General features: G+C 55.0%; 7 protein-coding genes across 7 annotated transcripts; 6 read left to right on the top strand and 1 right to left on the bottom strand.

The window, feature by feature from the left end:
* Window positions 1-365: 365 nt before the first annotated feature.
* Window positions 366-2,307, top strand: DSM5745_03675 (bifunctional metallophosphatase/5'-nucleotidase; the record flags this gene model as incomplete). Its single annotated transcript, XM_026745691.1, has 2 exons — window positions 366-615; window positions 662-2,307. The coding sequence occupies 2 exons, from the start codon at window positions 366-368 to the stop codon at window positions 2,305-2,307; spliced, it is 1,896 nt and encodes a 631-aa protein (XP_026606557.1).
* Window positions 2,308-2,570: 263 nt separating this feature from the next.
* Window positions 2,571-3,671, top strand: DSM5745_03674 (HpcH/HpaI aldolase family protein; the record flags this gene model as incomplete). Its single annotated transcript, XM_026745690.1, has 1 exon — window positions 2,571-3,671. The coding sequence occupies one exon, from the start codon at window positions 2,571-2,573 to the stop codon at window positions 3,669-3,671; it is 1,101 nt and encodes a 366-aa protein (XP_026606556.1).
* A 754-nt stretch (window positions 3,672-4,425) lies between these two features.
* DSM5745_03673 (MDR family MFS transporter) lies at window positions 4,426-6,234 on the top strand (the record flags this gene model as incomplete). The annotated part of the gene is made up of 3 exons (XM_026745689.1): window positions 4,426-4,641; window positions 4,704-5,090; window positions 5,152-6,234. The coding sequence occupies 3 exons, from the start codon at window positions 4,426-4,428 to the stop codon at window positions 6,232-6,234; spliced, it is 1,686 nt and encodes a 561-aa protein (XP_026606555.1).
* A 565-nt stretch (window positions 6,235-6,799) lies between these two features.
* DSM5745_03672 (uncharacterized protein) lies at window positions 6,800-8,293 on the top strand (the record flags this gene model as incomplete). Its single annotated transcript, XM_026745688.1, has 1 exon — window positions 6,800-8,293. The coding sequence occupies one exon, from the start codon at window positions 6,800-6,802 to the stop codon at window positions 8,291-8,293; it is 1,494 nt and encodes a 497-aa protein (XP_026606554.1).
* Window positions 8,294-8,617: 324 nt separating this feature from the next.
* DSM5745_03671 (uncharacterized protein) lies at window positions 8,618-10,150 on the top strand (the record flags this gene model as incomplete). The annotated part of the gene is made up of 1 exon (XM_026745687.1): window positions 8,618-10,150. The coding sequence occupies one exon, from the start codon at window positions 8,618-8,620 to the stop codon at window positions 10,148-10,150; it is 1,533 nt and encodes a 510-aa protein (XP_026606553.1).
* Window positions 10,151-10,830: 680 nt separating this feature from the next.
* Window positions 10,831-12,476, top strand: DSM5745_03670 (uncharacterized protein; the record flags this gene model as incomplete). The annotated part of the gene is made up of 8 exons (XM_026745686.1): window positions 10,831-11,039; window positions 11,096-11,159; window positions 11,223-11,299; window positions 11,358-11,377; window positions 11,434-11,644; window positions 11,700-11,776; window positions 11,831-11,857; window positions 11,911-12,476. 8 exons carry the CDS (start codon window positions 10,831-10,833, stop codon window positions 12,474-12,476), a joined length of 1,251 nt encoding a protein of 416 aa, XP_026606552.1.
* A 2,318-nt stretch (window positions 12,477-14,794) lies between these two features.
* Window positions 14,795-16,301, bottom strand: DSM5745_03669 (uncharacterized protein; the record flags this gene model as incomplete). The annotated part of the gene is made up of 6 exons (XM_026745685.1): window positions 14,795-15,282; window positions 15,336-15,403; window positions 15,471-15,588; window positions 15,643-15,824; window positions 15,884-16,083; window positions 16,152-16,301. The coding sequence occupies 6 exons, from the start codon at window positions 16,299-16,301 to the stop codon at window positions 14,795-14,797; spliced, it is 1,206 nt and encodes a 401-aa protein (XP_026606551.1).
* Window positions 16,302-17,545: the final 1,244 nt, after the last annotated feature.

Raw genomic sequence — 17,545 nt, 5'->3', positions numbered from 1 at the left:
CGATGCAGTTGCTAACCCCTTGTCTGCGAAGCATTCTGCGGTTGTGCTGGCCTCAATCGAGCCTCATATCTCGATGAAATGAGCCCGCACCGTACGGCTCTTCAGTCGAGGGAGATAAGGACCGGAGTAGGGTTGTTTTCTCGCGAGACTGCGGGGACCTCCGCTGAATCAAGATCAGTAGATATGGTATAGATTAAGGAACAGTTGGGGTCGCCAGGGCTCTTATGAGTCTTATCACCCCTTGCATCCAGTTCCTGCATGCCAAACGCACCCTGATTGGTGTACAGGGGCCGGTGCCAAGCTCGTGCCAAGGCCAACCCAGCGCAAGGTTGCATTCGGGCTCCTCCGCCCTGCTGGGGGGACCAATGGCCGTTCCCACGTGTATCACAGCCAAGCCTGGCAGCCGGTGGTGGCTGGCGTATATCAGGCTTGCCGATCCCCCTCTTTTGCTGCACTCCAGCACCGTTCACCTAGCTGCAGGAGCTCTGCCAAACATGAAGTCCTCGCTATCACTGGCCGTCCTTGCGGTGGCTGGCACGGTTGTCGCCGACGACTACCTCTACAGCAAGCGCCTGGCTAAGCGGTTTGTCGACGATGACGGCAACTACAACGTTTGTACGTGGCCGTCTAGTGTTAATGATGCTTCAGCTAACCCGATCAGCCTTCTTCCATGTTAACGATGTCCACGCACACCTCGACCAATTCGCGTCCTCGGGAACAACCTGCGAGGACCCAGAGGAGGGCTGCTATGGCGGCTATGCGCGTATCAAGACCAAGGTCGACGAGCTCCGCGAGCAATACCCGGACAACTTGTGGCTCAATGCCGGCGATGAGTTTCAGGGCACGCTCTTCTACTCGTACTACGGAGGCGAGAAGATCGCCGAGACCATCAACGAGCTCGGATTCGATGCCATGACGCTGGGGAACCATGAGTGGGATGGCGGCGACGAAGCTCTCGGCGAGTTCTTGCTCAATTTGACATTTCCCGTCGTGTCGTGCAACGTCAAGAGTGAGGTCAAGTCGCTTAATGAGACGATCAAAAACTACGTCATCTTCGATGAGCATGAAATTGCCGTTATTGGCGCCACGACCACCACGACACCGGGGATTTCGAGTGTCGGTAACACGACCACCTTCCTTGACCCCGTCGAAGAGATCCAGAAGGCTGTCTGGGAAATTCGCAACGATACTAACGTCAACCGCATCGTGGTCCTCTCCCATCTCGGCTACGATGTAGACCAGGAGCTCGCAGCGCAAACCGAGGGTCTCAGCCTGATTATTGGAGGCCACACACATACTCTTCTCGGCGACATGGAAGATGCCCAGGGCGATTATCCGACCATTGTCGAGGACTTAGGAGGCCACGAGGTGTTCATTGTGACCGCCTACCGCTGGGGCGAGTACATCGGCGCCATCGACCTCACGTTTGATGATGAAGGCCATGCTCTCGCATACCACGGCGCACCAATCCACATGGACAACAGCACGGCCCTCGACAAAGAGCTCGACGCCAAGATCCAGGGGTGGGCTGAGGCCTTCGCCGGTTTCGCAGCCGAAGTCCTAGGCGAGACAGACGCTGAGCTCGTGCAGGAGACCTGCCAAGAGGGCGACTGTCTGCTAGGCCAGGTCATGGCGGACGCGATGCTCGAATACCGCCTCAACCAGACGGAGGGCATGGACGAGCGGCCTGATCTGGCGCTGATCAACTCCGGTGGTGTGCGTGCAACGATCGACGAAGGCGAAATCACCCGCGGCGAAGTCCTAACCGCATTCCCCTTCGGCAACGCAATCGTCGAGCTCGAATACTCCGGCTCTGATCTCCGCAAGATCCTGGAAGGCGCAGTTTCCTACGTCAATCAGTTCAACGACGCCGAGATCTCATCGTGGTTCCAGGTCTCGCGCGGCGTCAGGATCGAGTTCAACCCTGATAATGACCCCGGCAGTCGCCTGGTGAATGTTACCATCAACAACGACGCGATCGATGATGAGCGCGACTACCGCGTTGTCACGCTGGACTTTTTGGCCGGCGGCGGCGATAACATCTTTGTTGCGACGGATGACTTTATCTCTCTTGATACGCAGGATGAGGTGTTAACGCAGTATATTGAGGCGCGGACGCCACTAAGCCCGGAGCTTGAGCAGAGGGTTGTCGAGAGTGATGGGCAGGCGGGTGAGGGGAGTGAGGGTAGCAGCGAGGAGGGGGCTGGGGCTGAAGATGAGGATACACCTCCTGATGCTGCGGGCATGCTGGCTGTTCCTGTCTGGACGGCTGTTGTTGGGACTGTTGGGGTCATGTTGATGATGTAGACGTTTGAAAAGACACGAGACAATGAAATAGTTACGCGTTTCGACCTCGTTTCCATCGAGATTCCCTTTGAACCTTTCTAATCATCCCTAATATGGTTTCTCATCGTCGGCTCCAACATCAAAGGTCTTCTAGATGACCACCTGCTCTGTTCACCATAGCGATGCGGATGGTGCAGCCCGAGAACATTCTTCTTGGACTTGGACACCAGCCTTGGAGAAAGCATCCCAGCTCCGACCGTGATCATCGGGTATGAATCAGGTTCATGGCATTTGTGGACCTCAGCGTTGACTATCGGCTCGCGACTTCATCCCGAGTCGCCCTGCATCGGCTTCGAGATCCGATGTCCTGTCCAGTTCAGCAGCGGGCGTCAAGCCAGGTACCCTTCACCTTTCTAGCATTCCCTAAAACCGGTACCTTACCCATGTACCAAATTCGCAACCCAGCCTCAGGTCCAACATCCTTCCTCCCCAAATGCCTAAACCCGCTCTCCCAACCCACCGAACAACCACATTGCTGCGCCATAACCATGCAATCAGCAAACCACCTCCAAAAGACCCTCAAGTCCAACACCCCCGCCTTCGGCGCCTGGCAAATGCTCCCGGGCCCAACCCTCCCCCGCACAATCTGCCGCGCTTCCCCAAGCATCTCCTGGCTCCTCATCGACCTTGAACACGGCAACCTGCACGACGACAACATGCACGAGCTCGTTGCGGCCGCGGCCTCATGCGGCGTGTCGCCCGTTGTTCGTGTCGCCGATGCCCAGCACTGGATGATCAAGCGGGCGCTTGACGCCGGCGCACACGGGATCCTGGTCCCCATGATCGAATCAGTGGATGATGCAAGGAGAGTCGTGGAGTGCGCTAAATTTCCGCCCAATGGAAAGAGAGGGTTTGAGAGCCTGCTGGCCGTGGACAAATTCCGGAGCCATGTTTATGATCCCCCGACGGGGGGCGTGAGCGTCCACGAGCCCACCGGGGCAGAGTATCTAGCTCAAGCGAACGACGCGCTCGTCATAGGCGTGCAGATCGAGACGAGGGGGGCACTAGAGGACGTTGAGGCCATTGCTGCTGTGAACGGAATCGACGTCCTCTTCATCGGGCCCTTTGATCTAGCCGTGAATATTGGATTCCCGATCACCGGTCCTGGGGAGGAGAACTATGCGCCTGAGTTGCGGGATGCGATTCAGAGGGTTTATGAGGCGGGACGGAGATATGGGAAGGCTGTGGGGATTTATTGTGAGACTGGGGCTCAGGCGAGGAGTTATGCGCGCCGTGGGTTTGGGATGGTGAGTGTTGTTACTGATTTGGTTGGGCTGGGGATGCTGGTTAAGAGGGAGTTTGGTGTTGCGGCGGGTGTGGAGTAGTTGCAGTGGTTAGGGTTAGCATAGATAAGGTGATTGTATTGTTGAAGCTGGGAGTTGAATGCAAGGTGGCCGTGCTGCCATTGTATCTATAAGGTTACGACACCCAATGACATGCCTCGGTTAGGGCTTGGTTGGCTGGTACGGCCCGGCCGTGTGCAGGGGCCAGAGGCTGAATAGCTTGGCCAATACTTCAATAACCTACAGTGTATAGAGACATGATACAAGGATTATTATAGTCCTTGTGATACTCGACCTCCATTGAGACTGGAGGGACTCGAGGGAGGCGGCTAACTTGAAGCAATGATGAAGCGGATTTTGTCTAGTCCACGAACGTCGAACGCTATGCCGTTCTCGAATGGTTGACCAGTAAACTAAGCCCTTATTGACTAGTTGTCAGTAAGCTAGGCCCCTCTATACTAGTTTCGCCCTCGGGCCACAGACCATCCGCCGGTCGGACACGGTCGGGCTACAGTTGGCCCGACCGAGTCGGAAGGATCAGCCTCAGCCCCAACACACCACCGTCATCGCCCTGCTATGGCTCAGAGCTTGTCCCGCTGTCAGAATGGATGGCTTGTTCCTCCGCGGGTCGAATCCATCCGCTGGAGGAACTGAGAGCCGCGACGGATTTCCTCAGCACCATGGACGTATATATCAGCCCTTGTATGTCGGGCGTGAGGATGAGATTTACAACCCACAGATTACCTGCTTCTCTTCATTCTCCTCCCATAGGTAAAGCCAAACGATCGTCACAATTATGGTCAATCAGAAGGCGGGTGTCTTGGCCGACGCGGAGGCCAGCCAAACTATATCTCCCCCTCGACCGTCTGAATCCAAGTCCGAGACGCTGGACCTGGAAAACGAGAAGGATGAATTCGTGCTTGGCCGTCGCGGGATCATGGCGTTCTTTACACTGTCCGTGTTGACCCTCATGGTTGCGCTGGACGGGACGAGCATCTCCGTTGCGTTGCCGGTAGTTTACCCTATTTACCTGCTCCACATTGGAAACGTTGGCATTTAACGTTGTCTATGTAGATCATCACACGCGAACTGAAAGGAACAGCCATTGAAGCATTCTGGAGCGGCACTTCGTTCTTGCTTGCTTCGACAGTCTTCCAGCCGAACTTCGCCTCCCTCTCTAGCATCTTCGGGCGGCGACCGCTTGTCCTCGTTGCGCTGACGTTCTTCTTCGTCGGGACGGTCGTCTGCTCTGTTTCTAAGGACTTCACCTACCTCCTTGTTGGCCGGACGGTCCAGGGTGTTGGGGGTGGCGGCCTGATCGCCCTGAGCGAAGTCATTGTCACCGACCTTGTCCCACTAAGATTACGAGGGCAGTACTTCGGCATCCTCTCTGCGATGTGGAGTGTTGGCTCTGTGACTGGGCCGATTCTAGGTGGTGGGTTTAGTCAGGATGTTACCTGGGTACGTTTCCCTACCAACACATCACCCATACAAATCAAAGCTAATACCTATGCCCGGGTAGCGCTGGATCTTCTACATAAACTTCCCCTTTATCGGCGTCGGCCTCGTCACAATCCTCCTCTTCCTAAAGCTCAACATAATCCCCACCTCCCTGGCCGAAAAACTCCGCCAAATCGACTACATCGGGACCATCATCTTCGTCGGCAGCCTCTCCTCCTTCCTGATCCCCCTCTCCTGGGGCGGCATCCTCTACAACTGGGACTCATGGCGCACCCTCGTCCCACTGATGATCGGCGTCGTTGGTCTTGCCATATTCGCATTCTACGAGTACCGCTTCGCCAAAGACCCAATAATCCCACCCCGCATTTTCCAAAACCGCACAGCCTCCGTCTCCTTCGCCGGCTCGTTCCTACAGGGCCTAGTTCTCTGGTGTCTCCTTTACTACCAGCCGTTATACTACGAGGCCGTAAAGGGCTACACGCCCATCATGGCAGGCGTGGCCTTATTCCCCGCAACATTCACAGTCGCGCCCTCCGCAGCAGTCGTCGGCATCCTCGTCACCAAGTTCGGCCACTACCGCTGGGCCATCTGGCTGGGCTGGATCCTGTCGACGTTCGGCCTGGGCCTGCTGTGCTACATGGACGTGGACACCAGCATCCCGGCCTTCATCTTCATCAACATCGTGCCGGGCATCGGCCTCGGTCTGCTGTTCCCCAGCATCGGGTTCGCGATCCAGGCGTCAGCCACGAACGATACGCTCGCGATTGCAGTCGGGATGTTCAGCTTCTTCCGCGCGATGGGGCAGGCTGTTGGCGTGGCGATTGGGGGTGTGGTGTTTCAGAATCGCATGTTTGCGAACCTTGTTTCTTCTGCTATCCCCGATCTTGCGGCCAGAGCGTCAGAGTATAGTCAAGATGCCGCCGGACTTGTCGAGGTTATTAAAGCGATGCCTGAGGGCGCGGAGAAGTTGGCGCTGCAGACGGCGTATACGGATAGTCTGCGCATTGTGTATGCGGTCTGTTGTGGGGTTTGTGGGGTCGCTTTGGTGCTTAGTGCGGGTACGCAGAGTTATGATTTGAATCGGGCGCTGGAGAGTAGCCAGGGGCTGAGGAGGGAGAGGAATGAGGGTGGGGACAAGGTGTAGGTGGTTGCACTTCTGTTTGGTGCGCTTTATTGAGATAATGGATGGGGTGGGTGGGTAATGTGTAATGTGGTGGCATATAGATATCTCCTAGACTTGCAATAATGGTATCAACGAACCTTGGATCACTTGCCATTATTATTAACCCGAGCCACTCGCTGTCCTTCGGATTCGCTGTTGTTTGGGTATAGATAGGGATGGTTTGGGGATGGGTGGGACAAAAATATATATCTGACTTCAGTCCAGGCACAAATCGCTTTTTCAAGAGCCATGCCAAGTATGTGACAGGAATGCAAGTGAGAAGTAGTACCAAAACCACTTTGGCCATTGAGATCATATGCTCCTCCAACTCACGCAGTCCAGGCAAGAACAGGCAGATGGCAGCACGTGACGAGCGAGTCGGCGAGCCAATCAGGACTAGCGCTCATCCAGCAACTCCAAAAACCCTTTCGTTCGCCCGTCGAGGAGATTTCTAACTTGTAGACACTTCTGAATTGAACATCCGATCATATTGGCAGATATGGCGCATCAAGTGGAAGGAATCCGTTGGGATGCCCTGGTGGCCAACATGAGATACCAGGCGGGCAACATGCCCCGACCCTGCGACATCGTCTTCTGCTTCAAGCCAAACCAGGGAAAGCATATTGACGGTTTCGCCGAGTCATTTGTGCAAGCCCTTGAAGACCAAACCACAGCCGAGCGCGCAAAATACCCTGCAACATATCAACCCCCCAAGCCAGAAGACATCCTCATCAACGATGCAGCAGCCCAAAGAATCAGCCAGACAGTGTACAAATGGCGCAACTCATTGTCAACAGCGGAAGGAATCCAGCTCCCGCAAGCCACAACATGGGCCAGAAGCAAGCATCTCTGCCCGCACACCAGCAACATCAGCGAATGCCGCAGCGCCGACGACCCAGCCCGCGAAGAGGAGCAAGACGACGGATACATATTCGGCTGCCCCTGCGCATTACCCTTCAAGGAGCGCAAGGCATCTGCGTTCATGCGGAGAAGAATCTATCCTGACTGCTACACTTTCTACGAGGCCAACCGCGCCTGCTTCTTCCACATGGAGCTTGTCAAAACCCTGCTGCTCCACGGCGAGACAGACACCGTCCTGCGCGCTTGCTCGGACCCAGCCATCAAAGACGAGTACGCGAGATGGCACTCAAAGGGCGAGTGCAATTGCATGCCCCAAACGCTCGGTTGGGACATGGTCTACAAGTTCGCGCTGGAAGCTTATCTTGTGCTGAACATCATCAAAGTCTTTCCGGCCCTATGGGAGCCTGCGCCCCGTGGGAAGAAGAGAAATAACACACCCGGTGCCCTGAGGGAAGCCGATTACCGGAATACGGCCATGTACCAGTATATGCTGGGCCTTGTGACTATGGACATCACCACACCGGCCACTGTGCTCCCGCACCAGGAGTTCTTTGGCGTCCCGGACCGCCACTTCTCGGATTGCTTTCGCTTCCCCGCGGACATCGCGGTGAAGTACCCGGTCTTCAGGAAATTCGTAAAAGACGATAAAGCAACTGGATGGGCTGCGGGGACGGGGACAGAGGCGAAGAAATCCGGCTACGTCGCGGCATACAAGTTCCCCTACGGCCATCTGCCCTTCAACCGCTTTTTGAACTTGGAAGAGACAGTCCCGCACCTCCCGTCCTCGCAAGACATTGCACAGGTTACGCTGATATTATATGCAAAGCGTCTGCCCACTGAACTGGTCATCCCCATCCTTAAGCTCGCAGACTACGATACGCCGCGGCGCCGCCTGCCAATACCGCACGACCCCCTGCATGCTCAGAACCGCAACGAGCTCAACAAGTACCTAGAATTGTGTTGGAACCTTCTTGTCCGGTACAACCTCCTCGCACAAGAGCTGGGGGAGGAGATTGACTGGAAAGGCATGATCTTTAACGCGCTGCGTCGCCACGTCGGACGACCACCGCGCTGGGAACTCTATAAAATAAGATATCGCCGGAACCCGGAACGCAACGAGTATCATTTCCTCAATGATAAGAGGCAGACAACGCATGTAGCGTACGCCTCCAGCTGCTGATCAGACGGGACACGACACACGAGACCACGTTAGAACAACCATTATGCGGATCACGCATGAGTTGGTCATCTAGAGCTGCCATATCTTCTTAGCTACTAGAATGACTCATCCAGCCCAGCCCGGCTAATTAACAACCAGTCCGTTGCTTAGTTCCCTACCTAGTGCAGCCAAATGACTCAGGGCTGCAGGCTAATGCACGGTCCTCCGTGGCTGAGCCATCCTGGACTCACACCAACGTCCTCAAAACTCGTCGTTTTCCATCCAAAACCGGGATTTCGGGCCTGCAGAAACTTTCCGATCATATCTTATAAATTGTAATTTATCATGGCGCACCAAGCCCACAACATCGCGTGGCAAGTGCTGGCAGCCAATCTACGCTACCAAACGAGCAACGCGCACAAGCAACGGCCCTCGGATCTTGTCTGGCGCTATACACAAACACACGCAAACGACATTGAATACTTCGTCGAGTCGTTCGTCCGCAATCTGCACGATCACACTGTGACAGAGCGGGCAAAATACCCGGCCACATATGCTCCCCCCAGTCCAGACGAGATCCTGCTTGACGACGCCACCGCCAGAAAGATCAACCGCACCGTCTACAGATGGCGCAAAGCGATGTCAAGAAACTGGACAGTACGCGACGACCCTCCTGTAAAGTGGAATGGGAGCAGAGCGCTGTGCCCGCACGACAACAAAGCCAACTCCAACTCCGACTCAAACCCAACCTGCTCCTGCCCCCTCCCCCTCAGCGAACGAAAAACCCCGGCCTTCCTGCGCCGGTACACGCGCAACGACTGCTACCGCTTCTACAAGGAGAACCAAGACGCCTTCACCAACATCGAGCTCGCCAAGACACTCATCCTGCACGGGCAGATGGACCCCCTCCTACGCATCGCCGCGCATCCAGAAACCGACTATGCAACCTGGACCGGCGTGACCGCGTGCCCATGCACCTCTGAGCAGCTGGGCTGGGAATCACTGTACAGACGCGCGCTGGACGCCTACATAACCCTCAACATCATCGCCTGCTTCCCTGAGCTCTGGGACGCCGAGTGCCGGACGCAAAACGGGCTGTTGGGCGCGAGCTGGGGCAGTCTCATGGAAGACGAGTACCGCAATACTGCGCTCTACCAGCGCATGCTGCAGAATTGCACGGCGACCGCCGAGTCCGCCGTCTCTACGTACCCGCATCTGCAGTTCTTTGGGATTCCCGAGCGCCATGTGCGGCATATGTTTGAGTTTGATATAGGAGTTGCGATGCAGTGGCCTGCGCTCGTGCAGTTCGTCAACAAGGAGCAGGAGAAGAAGAAGAAGAAGAAGAAGAAGAAGAAGAAGAAGAAAGAAAAGCGCGTGCTCGTGGAGAAGAGAAAGTTCCCCTTCGGCCAGGTCCCCTTCGACGTCTTCCTGAACAGCACCGCGCCCCCGCCCCATCTCCCCTCAGACCACGACATCCAGCGCGTGTTTGAAATCCTCCACTCAAAGCGCCTACCCCCCGAGCTCGTGCAGCCGATACTGGAAATGGCCGAGTACGATACACCGCAGCGTCGACTCCCCGAGCCGCACGACCCCTTCCACCGCGCGAATCGCGACGAACTTACGCGGTATCTGACGTTCTGCTGGGTCACGCTCGTGCGGTGTACCATGCTCGCGCAGGAGCTCGGGCTGAGAATTAACTGGAAGCTTGAGGTCCTGGACTGTCTCGAGCGCGTGGTTAATGTGAGGCAGGGGAAGGGGCTGTATGGATACGAGTGGGTGGATAGGGGCACGAGGCGCGTGTTCTATTTTGTGGATGCGGGGGGGAACATGCTTCGTGAGTTTACGGTGCTGGAGGGGGATGTCCCGGGGTTCATGTAGCTGTAGCCGTCCCATAGGAAATAATGGTTAGTTCCAATGGTTGCAAGCCCGTTGATGGCTTGCATGGACGCGGGCGTCACCGTTCGGGTACAGGCTCTTCCCAGACGCCTTGTCAGCCCCGACCCCACCCTTATCTGTTAGGCCGGTCAAGCATTCAATAGTTTCTCATCATGCTGGGTATGATTGGTGGTGTATCAGGCTCGACCCACAGGCTATACACGATCGTCACGGCAAACAAGATCTGGATCAGGCGGCAGGGTTTGTTGTAGTAGGGATCAGCCAGTGAAGGGGACAGCCCTACGCGAGGAAAAGCTTGAAAACCCCTCTCTTTGCCATGGGCAGATATCAAAAGTGAACAACTAAGATTTTGAGGCAGGAGAGATTGAGAACAGACAGCATGCAAGACTGCTCCTTCACCTGCATGTCACCATCGCCCGAATTATAGCCGCCCCTTGCTGCATTGCTATTTATACTTGCAGCTGCTGTACCAACTTGGCTGCATTCACTCCTTGCTCCACTCACGTACCCGTTCAAAAAGGTGTTTGACACTTGGCCCTTGGTTTATCTCCCCCTGCAGCCTCAACCCTGATAGTCCCTGAATATCACCCACGCCCACACAGACAACCTCAACAGCTAGCATGCGCTTCTCAACCCTCACACTAGCCCTCTTGCTAGCCACCATGGCCAGTGCCACCGTTCCACCGGAATACCTGCAAGCAAACCACAAAAAAGGAGACCCGCCTCCTTTCGGGGCCGTTGACAATGTCCAGACAATTCGACTCAGTGGGCAGCCAGACGCAGTCGGCGAGACACAGCCAGCTGATTGTCCGACTATCATGATCAGCACTGCGACGCCGGCGGGAGACCATGTTAATGGGTGGAAGGAGATGTATGGATTCCTCCCCCACCTGGGCTTTTGCTGAGGCTGTTGCTGATAACATTTAGCCCAATAGTTGCGGGCTTTGACCTGAACAGGCTCGTGGTTGACCAAGACACGGATGCTACCCTGGTACGTTCTCGAGGGTACCACGCCCCGTGTTGTTCGAGGGACGGAGCTGATGTTCAACTGTAGCCATACTACGTCGAGAACACCAAAGACCTGACACAGATTAAACGCGTCGTGATTACGACGGCCGGTATATGGAGGAAGTATGTCTCCCCCTTGTCCTATTTGCATCGAAACCCTGCTAACCCGTTCCACACCCAGCGGCTGGAAATACGCCAACAGTAAAACCCCTGAAGCACACCCTCATCTATCAGCCCTATGCTAACATGGGGCTCAGACATCCGCAACGCCCTCATCTGCGCCGCCGGCCGCGAAAGCGTGAACGCAGACATGGACAAGATCCTCGTCGCCGCACCGCAGTGGCTGAATAAGGAAGACGTCGCTATGGGCGCCGCGCAGCCGGACGATGTCTACTACCATAAGAATACGTACCAGCGGGGCGGGCCTGCCGTTGGGCCAGGAGATGTGCGGATGTCGAGTTATGAAGCGTACGTACTGGTCGAAGATCGTTAAACGGGGTGTGGATCGTGCTGATCAGTGTAGGCTGGATAAGTTCATCGCAATGTTCTGGGATAAGGACGTTTACCCAGCGGTGGAGAGTATTGCGTTCGCGAGTCATTGTATGCCACTTCCCCTTCTATCTGTTGCTGATGTCGCATACTGACCTTCTATAGCCCTCGGTGCTCAGACCGTCCAACGCTGTACGAACCACTCCTCCCCGTCTCCAGAAGCTCCTAGCTAACAACCTATCCAGACGCAATGCTCCGCCCCTCCCAACCAGAAGACAGCCGAATAACCTACGGCATCATGAACCCCGGCTCCTTCGCCTGGCCCGTGGAATCTCGCCCCATCCCCCCCTCCTCCCAACCATCCTGCTCCGACCCGGCAGTCTACGACGCCTGGCACTACGGCATCGGGCCCGGAAAGCCGACCCGGATCCCGAAGTACGTGCGCGACGAGGTGCTCGAGAACCGCGGGCTCATCACGGAGCGGTTCGCGTTCAGACATGTCTTCTATGGCTTTGGGCTGGACGATCATGGCAAGGGCGATACGCATTGCGAGGCGCAGTTGCAGGGGGGGACGCACCTTGAGCGTGGGCGGAATTTCATGAGTATGCTGCAGAATCTGCCCGGGGGGTATCCGGTGAATCATTCTGTGGAGTATGTGGAGGGGGTTAGTCATTTGGATTATCATATGGTGTGTTCTTCCCTTGCTCTGCGAAGGGCTGGTTTGGGTTGCGTGGCTGACAGGGATGCAGATGGTTTCGGAGCAGATGCAGAAGAAGATGTTTCTGTTGGATTAGTGAGTCGAACTGGATGAGGAAGAGGACCTCGACTAGGGGTTGCCACATATTCACGGCCATTTTCAGAGACGGCTTGAGTTGGACTCTACTCGTCAATCGCCATCCCATCAAGCGCAACAATATCCCGCCAGACAAGGCCCAAGCTTCTGTAAACGGCAGACTCCCAGCCAGGAGGGAAGCAAACATAGTTCATTTTATCGTCGATTAGTGGTGCGACATGTTGGGCTTTGAATGGATAGCCCGGCCTTGGAAGTTGGAGGACTTGTGTCATTTCACTTACAGGAGATTGAACATGGATAAACACGTGGGATATGGGGGATCATATACCGTCCACTCTAATCCACGTCCCGGAATACTATCCTTTCCCCCGGGGCCAGAGATACCAAGCTTAACATACGATCCATCTACTAGTATTACGCACCCATTCTCCATCTGCAAATATTCTCAACATTTCACAAAGATCCCAGACTACCAGTTGGATGAATGGGGCCCAAATGGACCTGTTACAATATCCTTAGGCCCATTGGTGGACATCAAACAAGCACATAAAGTAACTGCACTATGCTGTAGGATTCAATGTTAATCGAAAGAAGCCTCTAAGGTCTGACGTTCTATGCTGTTGCTATAAGGTAAACGTGCCGCACCTAAATATTCATGGTCTGCTCAATGAGTGAGGAATATACAAGGACAGACCGTCTAAAATCCCGACGCCGTGCCTCAAAACCTCCAGTCCAAAGGCGAAAATGTGCTGTCTATACCCAGTGGGAATCAACAGGAGGTCAATAACCCTCACAGATCCATTACAGATCACAACTGCACCAACAATCAACTTCCAAGAGGTCCTACAAACCCCACGGAATAAACCTCGCCGTCTCCTCATGATACTCCACCCACTCCCGCCCAAATGCCTTACAAAGCAACTCTTCCTCCTGCGGGATCCTCGTCGGAATATTCCACGATATAAAAACCGCATAGTAGATCATATTCCCGCACAACAGGACCTTCCCCACTGCATCAAGTACCGGATGGTGACCTGGCGATAACAGCTCAACACGCCGCCATCGCGAAAGATCAGACCCATGAACCCAATAACGATTGCAATGCCGCCGCTGTACGAGGGGTGCTAGACGTGTTTATACAGGCCTGTCGTGATGAGTCTGCCTGGCTTGGCGACGGCGAATGTGAAATTTTTCTGGAGTTGGCGGAATGCGATGATCCGGAGTGTGGCCACGGCTAGAAGGTGGATAGGAAGAGGGTTGATTGTGGGGTGGATGTGAAGATGTGTTTGTTGTAGCCTGCTGGGCAGATAAAGGCTTGTGTTGGTTCCGGGGGAGTGGGAGGATGCCGTGGCATAGCCCGATAATGGCGATGATGCGGCCGTGAGCGCCGATCCACCAGCATAGTCGGGGCAGAATGTCAGCTGGAAAATTGAAGGAGTTGAGCTGTGAACGGTATGTATGTTACATTCTTGTTTCTTAATGGGTCTGCCTCGACTGTCTTGTCCGGGTTGCGGTTGGGATTTGGGGCTTGTAGGGCTAGTTGGATGAGGTAGGAGCCGTAGATGATAGCGAGGGAGAAGAGGAGTTGTAGCACCTTGATCGAGCCGACCCAGTATAGATAAATTTCGGTACGGTATGCTACAATATGTCAACAGGATAGGCTGCCTAACATGCTCTAATGCGTTAGGGAGCTACCCCGATTTCCCTCGGGGTTGCTGGACCTTTTTATACCATTCTAAACCGGACGCGTCTCCAACTCACCCTGTCATTTAATACACTACCTGGAAAGGTACGTTCGTGGTATTTATCCTATATCGTCTTATCCTGTATATCAATTTACCCCTGGTGTTTGATTGGCCTTCCACGCGGGGTACGACAGGGGTATACAGAGCCATAGTATGCGACACATCTGTCATACTGTTTACGTTCTGCTTGTCAACTGAAACTCTTGACTTGGAAACGTATGCTCTGACGGTGTCAAAAGGACCTCTGATGCATCAGAATGCTGCGCAAGGGGCGGCTGTCAACAAGCACGGACTACTCCCTATACTAGCTTGTCCACAGCGGACAATACCATATATATATATCACGCGACGACTTTGGAAGACTCGACACCATGCTATCACAACACACAAATTATATATTCTCCCTACGACTCAGAAACGCTTATCGAAATCAACAGTCAGCCATCCAACACAATCCTTTGATTACCAAGGGGTATATCCTAGAAAGAAGCATCGACAAGGCAGAAATAACGCTTTCAGAATAGATCTACCAGAGGCGACTGACAGCGTAAAGAAACACAGACCCGCGAGTGAACCGGAGCCGCTATAACATCAAAGATGCTGCCTCACCCTAACCGGCACAACGGGGCTCGCCAACCCCTCGTTCCCCAACGAGCCCACGGATCCCCCCTCCCCGACGTCCCCAGGCCTGCGCTCTTCATACGAAACAATGACCTCGCGCGTCTGGTAAATATTACGATTCTCACCAACCGCACCGGACGGCCTCGGTGACAAGATATGCCTCGTATCCACGTCCTCCTCGTCGCCCTTTACCCCGTCGCTGCTGCTATCGCCGCGCTCGTGGCCCTTCGGCACGACAGATGTCACCAGTGTATCCATCCCGTAGCTTTCCTTCCTTGTCCTGTTGCCCGTGGTCTTGCCGTAGGAGGAGCCGTTGATGTTGTTGTAGTTCGAGGCGTCTTTTGAGGAGACCTGGCCGCGGAGGGAGCGGTAGAGGGGGCGTAGGGCGGGGGCGGAGACGCAGAGGATTGTGGTGGTGAGCTCGGAGTTTGTCCAGATGACGGAGTCGGTTGTTGCGTCTGTTGACGGGTTTTGTTAGTGGATGGGTGTGGGGGAGGGAATGGAGACGTACAGAGGTAGTCCGTTGAGACTTTCAGGGCGCCTAGACTGGTTGTTCGGATGACGCCGCAGATTCCGGCACTGACGGGAGTTCCGGTTTAGCAGTTTCATTTGCAAAGAAATGAGGGGTTGATGTGGATGCACGTACAAGATTCCCAGACTCAGCGACATGCAGATTGTGATCTTCTCCTTGCGCTTGATGTTCAGGTTCCAGAGCGCATACCACGGGAACAGGGCGAGGACGAAGTCAAGGACGGCAGACCATGCTGGGTACGCGTTAGGCTTCATGGCAAACGCGGTGCAATGGGTGCGATACTCACCACACATCACCGTTGCAATCTGCGTGAGATCCAGCGGACAGCTCTGCTGCGGAATGGTCGAGTCCCAGATCGACTGGACAGGCGTGCATTGCGCAAAGACACTGATCGCCAGCAACAAGCTCAACGCCATGATCGTTATATTCCAGAACCACAGAAACGCCTTGTGCCTATTCCGGCGGACCCTGGGTCAGCAACCTTCACTTCGGTTCGCGGTAGCGATTGTCTCGGGCGGAAGACGCACCATTTATTGACAACAATCCTCATGAGAAACGCCGTCACCGCGCACTTGCTCAGGCCCATCGCGATCGCAATGACCGTCTGACCAACCAGAAGCAGCAACATGCCATGGCTGTTCTGGTGCAGCGAGAGCTCGTCGGCGTGCACGCCCATCCCGTACGTCGCGGATACGGTACAGAGTGCAGCAAAAGCGACCATCAGCACCTTGCCCACGAGCGAGTTAGTTGTGCTGCATGTGAGGCGCGATATGGTTGATTCGAGTTGGGGCTTACCCATGTCAACACAAGAAGCAAATCATCCCACCCCGTATTCCGCAGGATCATGAACCGCGTATACAATCGCGCACACAGGATGAGAAGACACAGGAATACTTCCATCCACAGGACGCCCACGAGCGTAGGGCCCTTCTGACGCAGCGCCATTGTGTGCTGGCAATTCTGGAGTGCAAAGGGCACAGTACCGAGTGTCTGGGAGATGGTGTTTCAACGGTCAAAGTTTAATATATCAGCAGTAGTACTAAACTGCCTTTGTGCGTGCAGCTGGCTTGGAAAGGGGTCAGGGGCCAGGAACCACGAGGCAGTTGGTTGGCTAGTCTGAATACTTGACCTAACGATCTTCAACCCTATGGTATGTGCATCCTTTCAGCACAGAGGGCTCCGTAAGAGATAGCTAGTTGGATGTATCATGTCAGAATTCTTCACGGCTGCGCTTGACCAAGTCCTGAGCCCGTGGCCCGTGAGCTGAGGAATTCAATGCCATGGTGGATGCATATCAGAGGTCGTGGCCTATAGTGATCACGCTGGAAGAAAAAGGAACCGGGACTGTCACAAAGTGCGCTTGTGAATGCTGGAAAGCTATACCAGCAGCTTGCTGAGACGCCATCACATGCTCCATATTCTTCATCGGGAAACGCAAGAGCAATTCCGACTACCCACTCGAAATCCTTGCACCTTAGCCCCGTGGGGGCATGTGGACCGGCGGCCCCCAGCCCGACAGCCAAGACGGGACGTCGTGTGACAGCTCACAAGCTTGACTGCCTTCTGCAGAGCCGGCTTGGTTTCATAATGAATCCTTGGGACCGCTAGACGAGCGTTGAAGGATTTCTACCCCTGTTAGTTGGGGACCAGCTACATCCCTAGGATGCGCCATTCGGCATTGGGCAAGCCCTGCAGAAGAAGCGACCCGTGTCATGGCGCTTCAGTGTGACAGGGGACGCAGCGCAGTATGGTTGGGTTATGAAAAAGTACGAAGTCTATGTCCGCAGTGGACACGATCTCGATGTGTCCCGACTCCCTAGCTGCCCTGTCCACCCTCCACCAGACAGAGACCAGGCCTTGCCCGGGGCAGATGGGATGTCCATACGGAGCGGGGTATACCTTCCTTTCCAAGAAAGAGGTGGGCTTCTGCAGTCCCATTCTGCGCAGTCTCGGTCCACAGATGCCCAGGCCATGGCCGGCTCTTCTGATGCGCGGCGTACCTTCCTCAGCAGGATCGGAAACGCGTACCGTGTCAGCCAAGGCGACTAGGATTGTCCAGACCGGGATTGATAGTGAGATCGGCGGGGCGGGCCGGCAACTGACAGCGGACGGTGGGGACACGTCCTCTGCAATGCTCGGAAAAGCTTCAATGAGTGTGCCAATTAGATTAATCACTATTTCCGAGAGCT

Source organism: Aspergillus mulundensis (assembly GCF_003369625.1).
Source record: "Aspergillus mulundensis strain DSM 5745 chromosome Unknown scaffold_2, whole genome shotgun sequence".
Lineage (NCBI taxonomy): Eukaryota > Fungi > Ascomycota > Eurotiomycetes > Eurotiales > Aspergillaceae > Aspergillus > Aspergillus mulundensis.
This window is presented reverse-complemented; position numbering and strand designations above follow the sequence as displayed.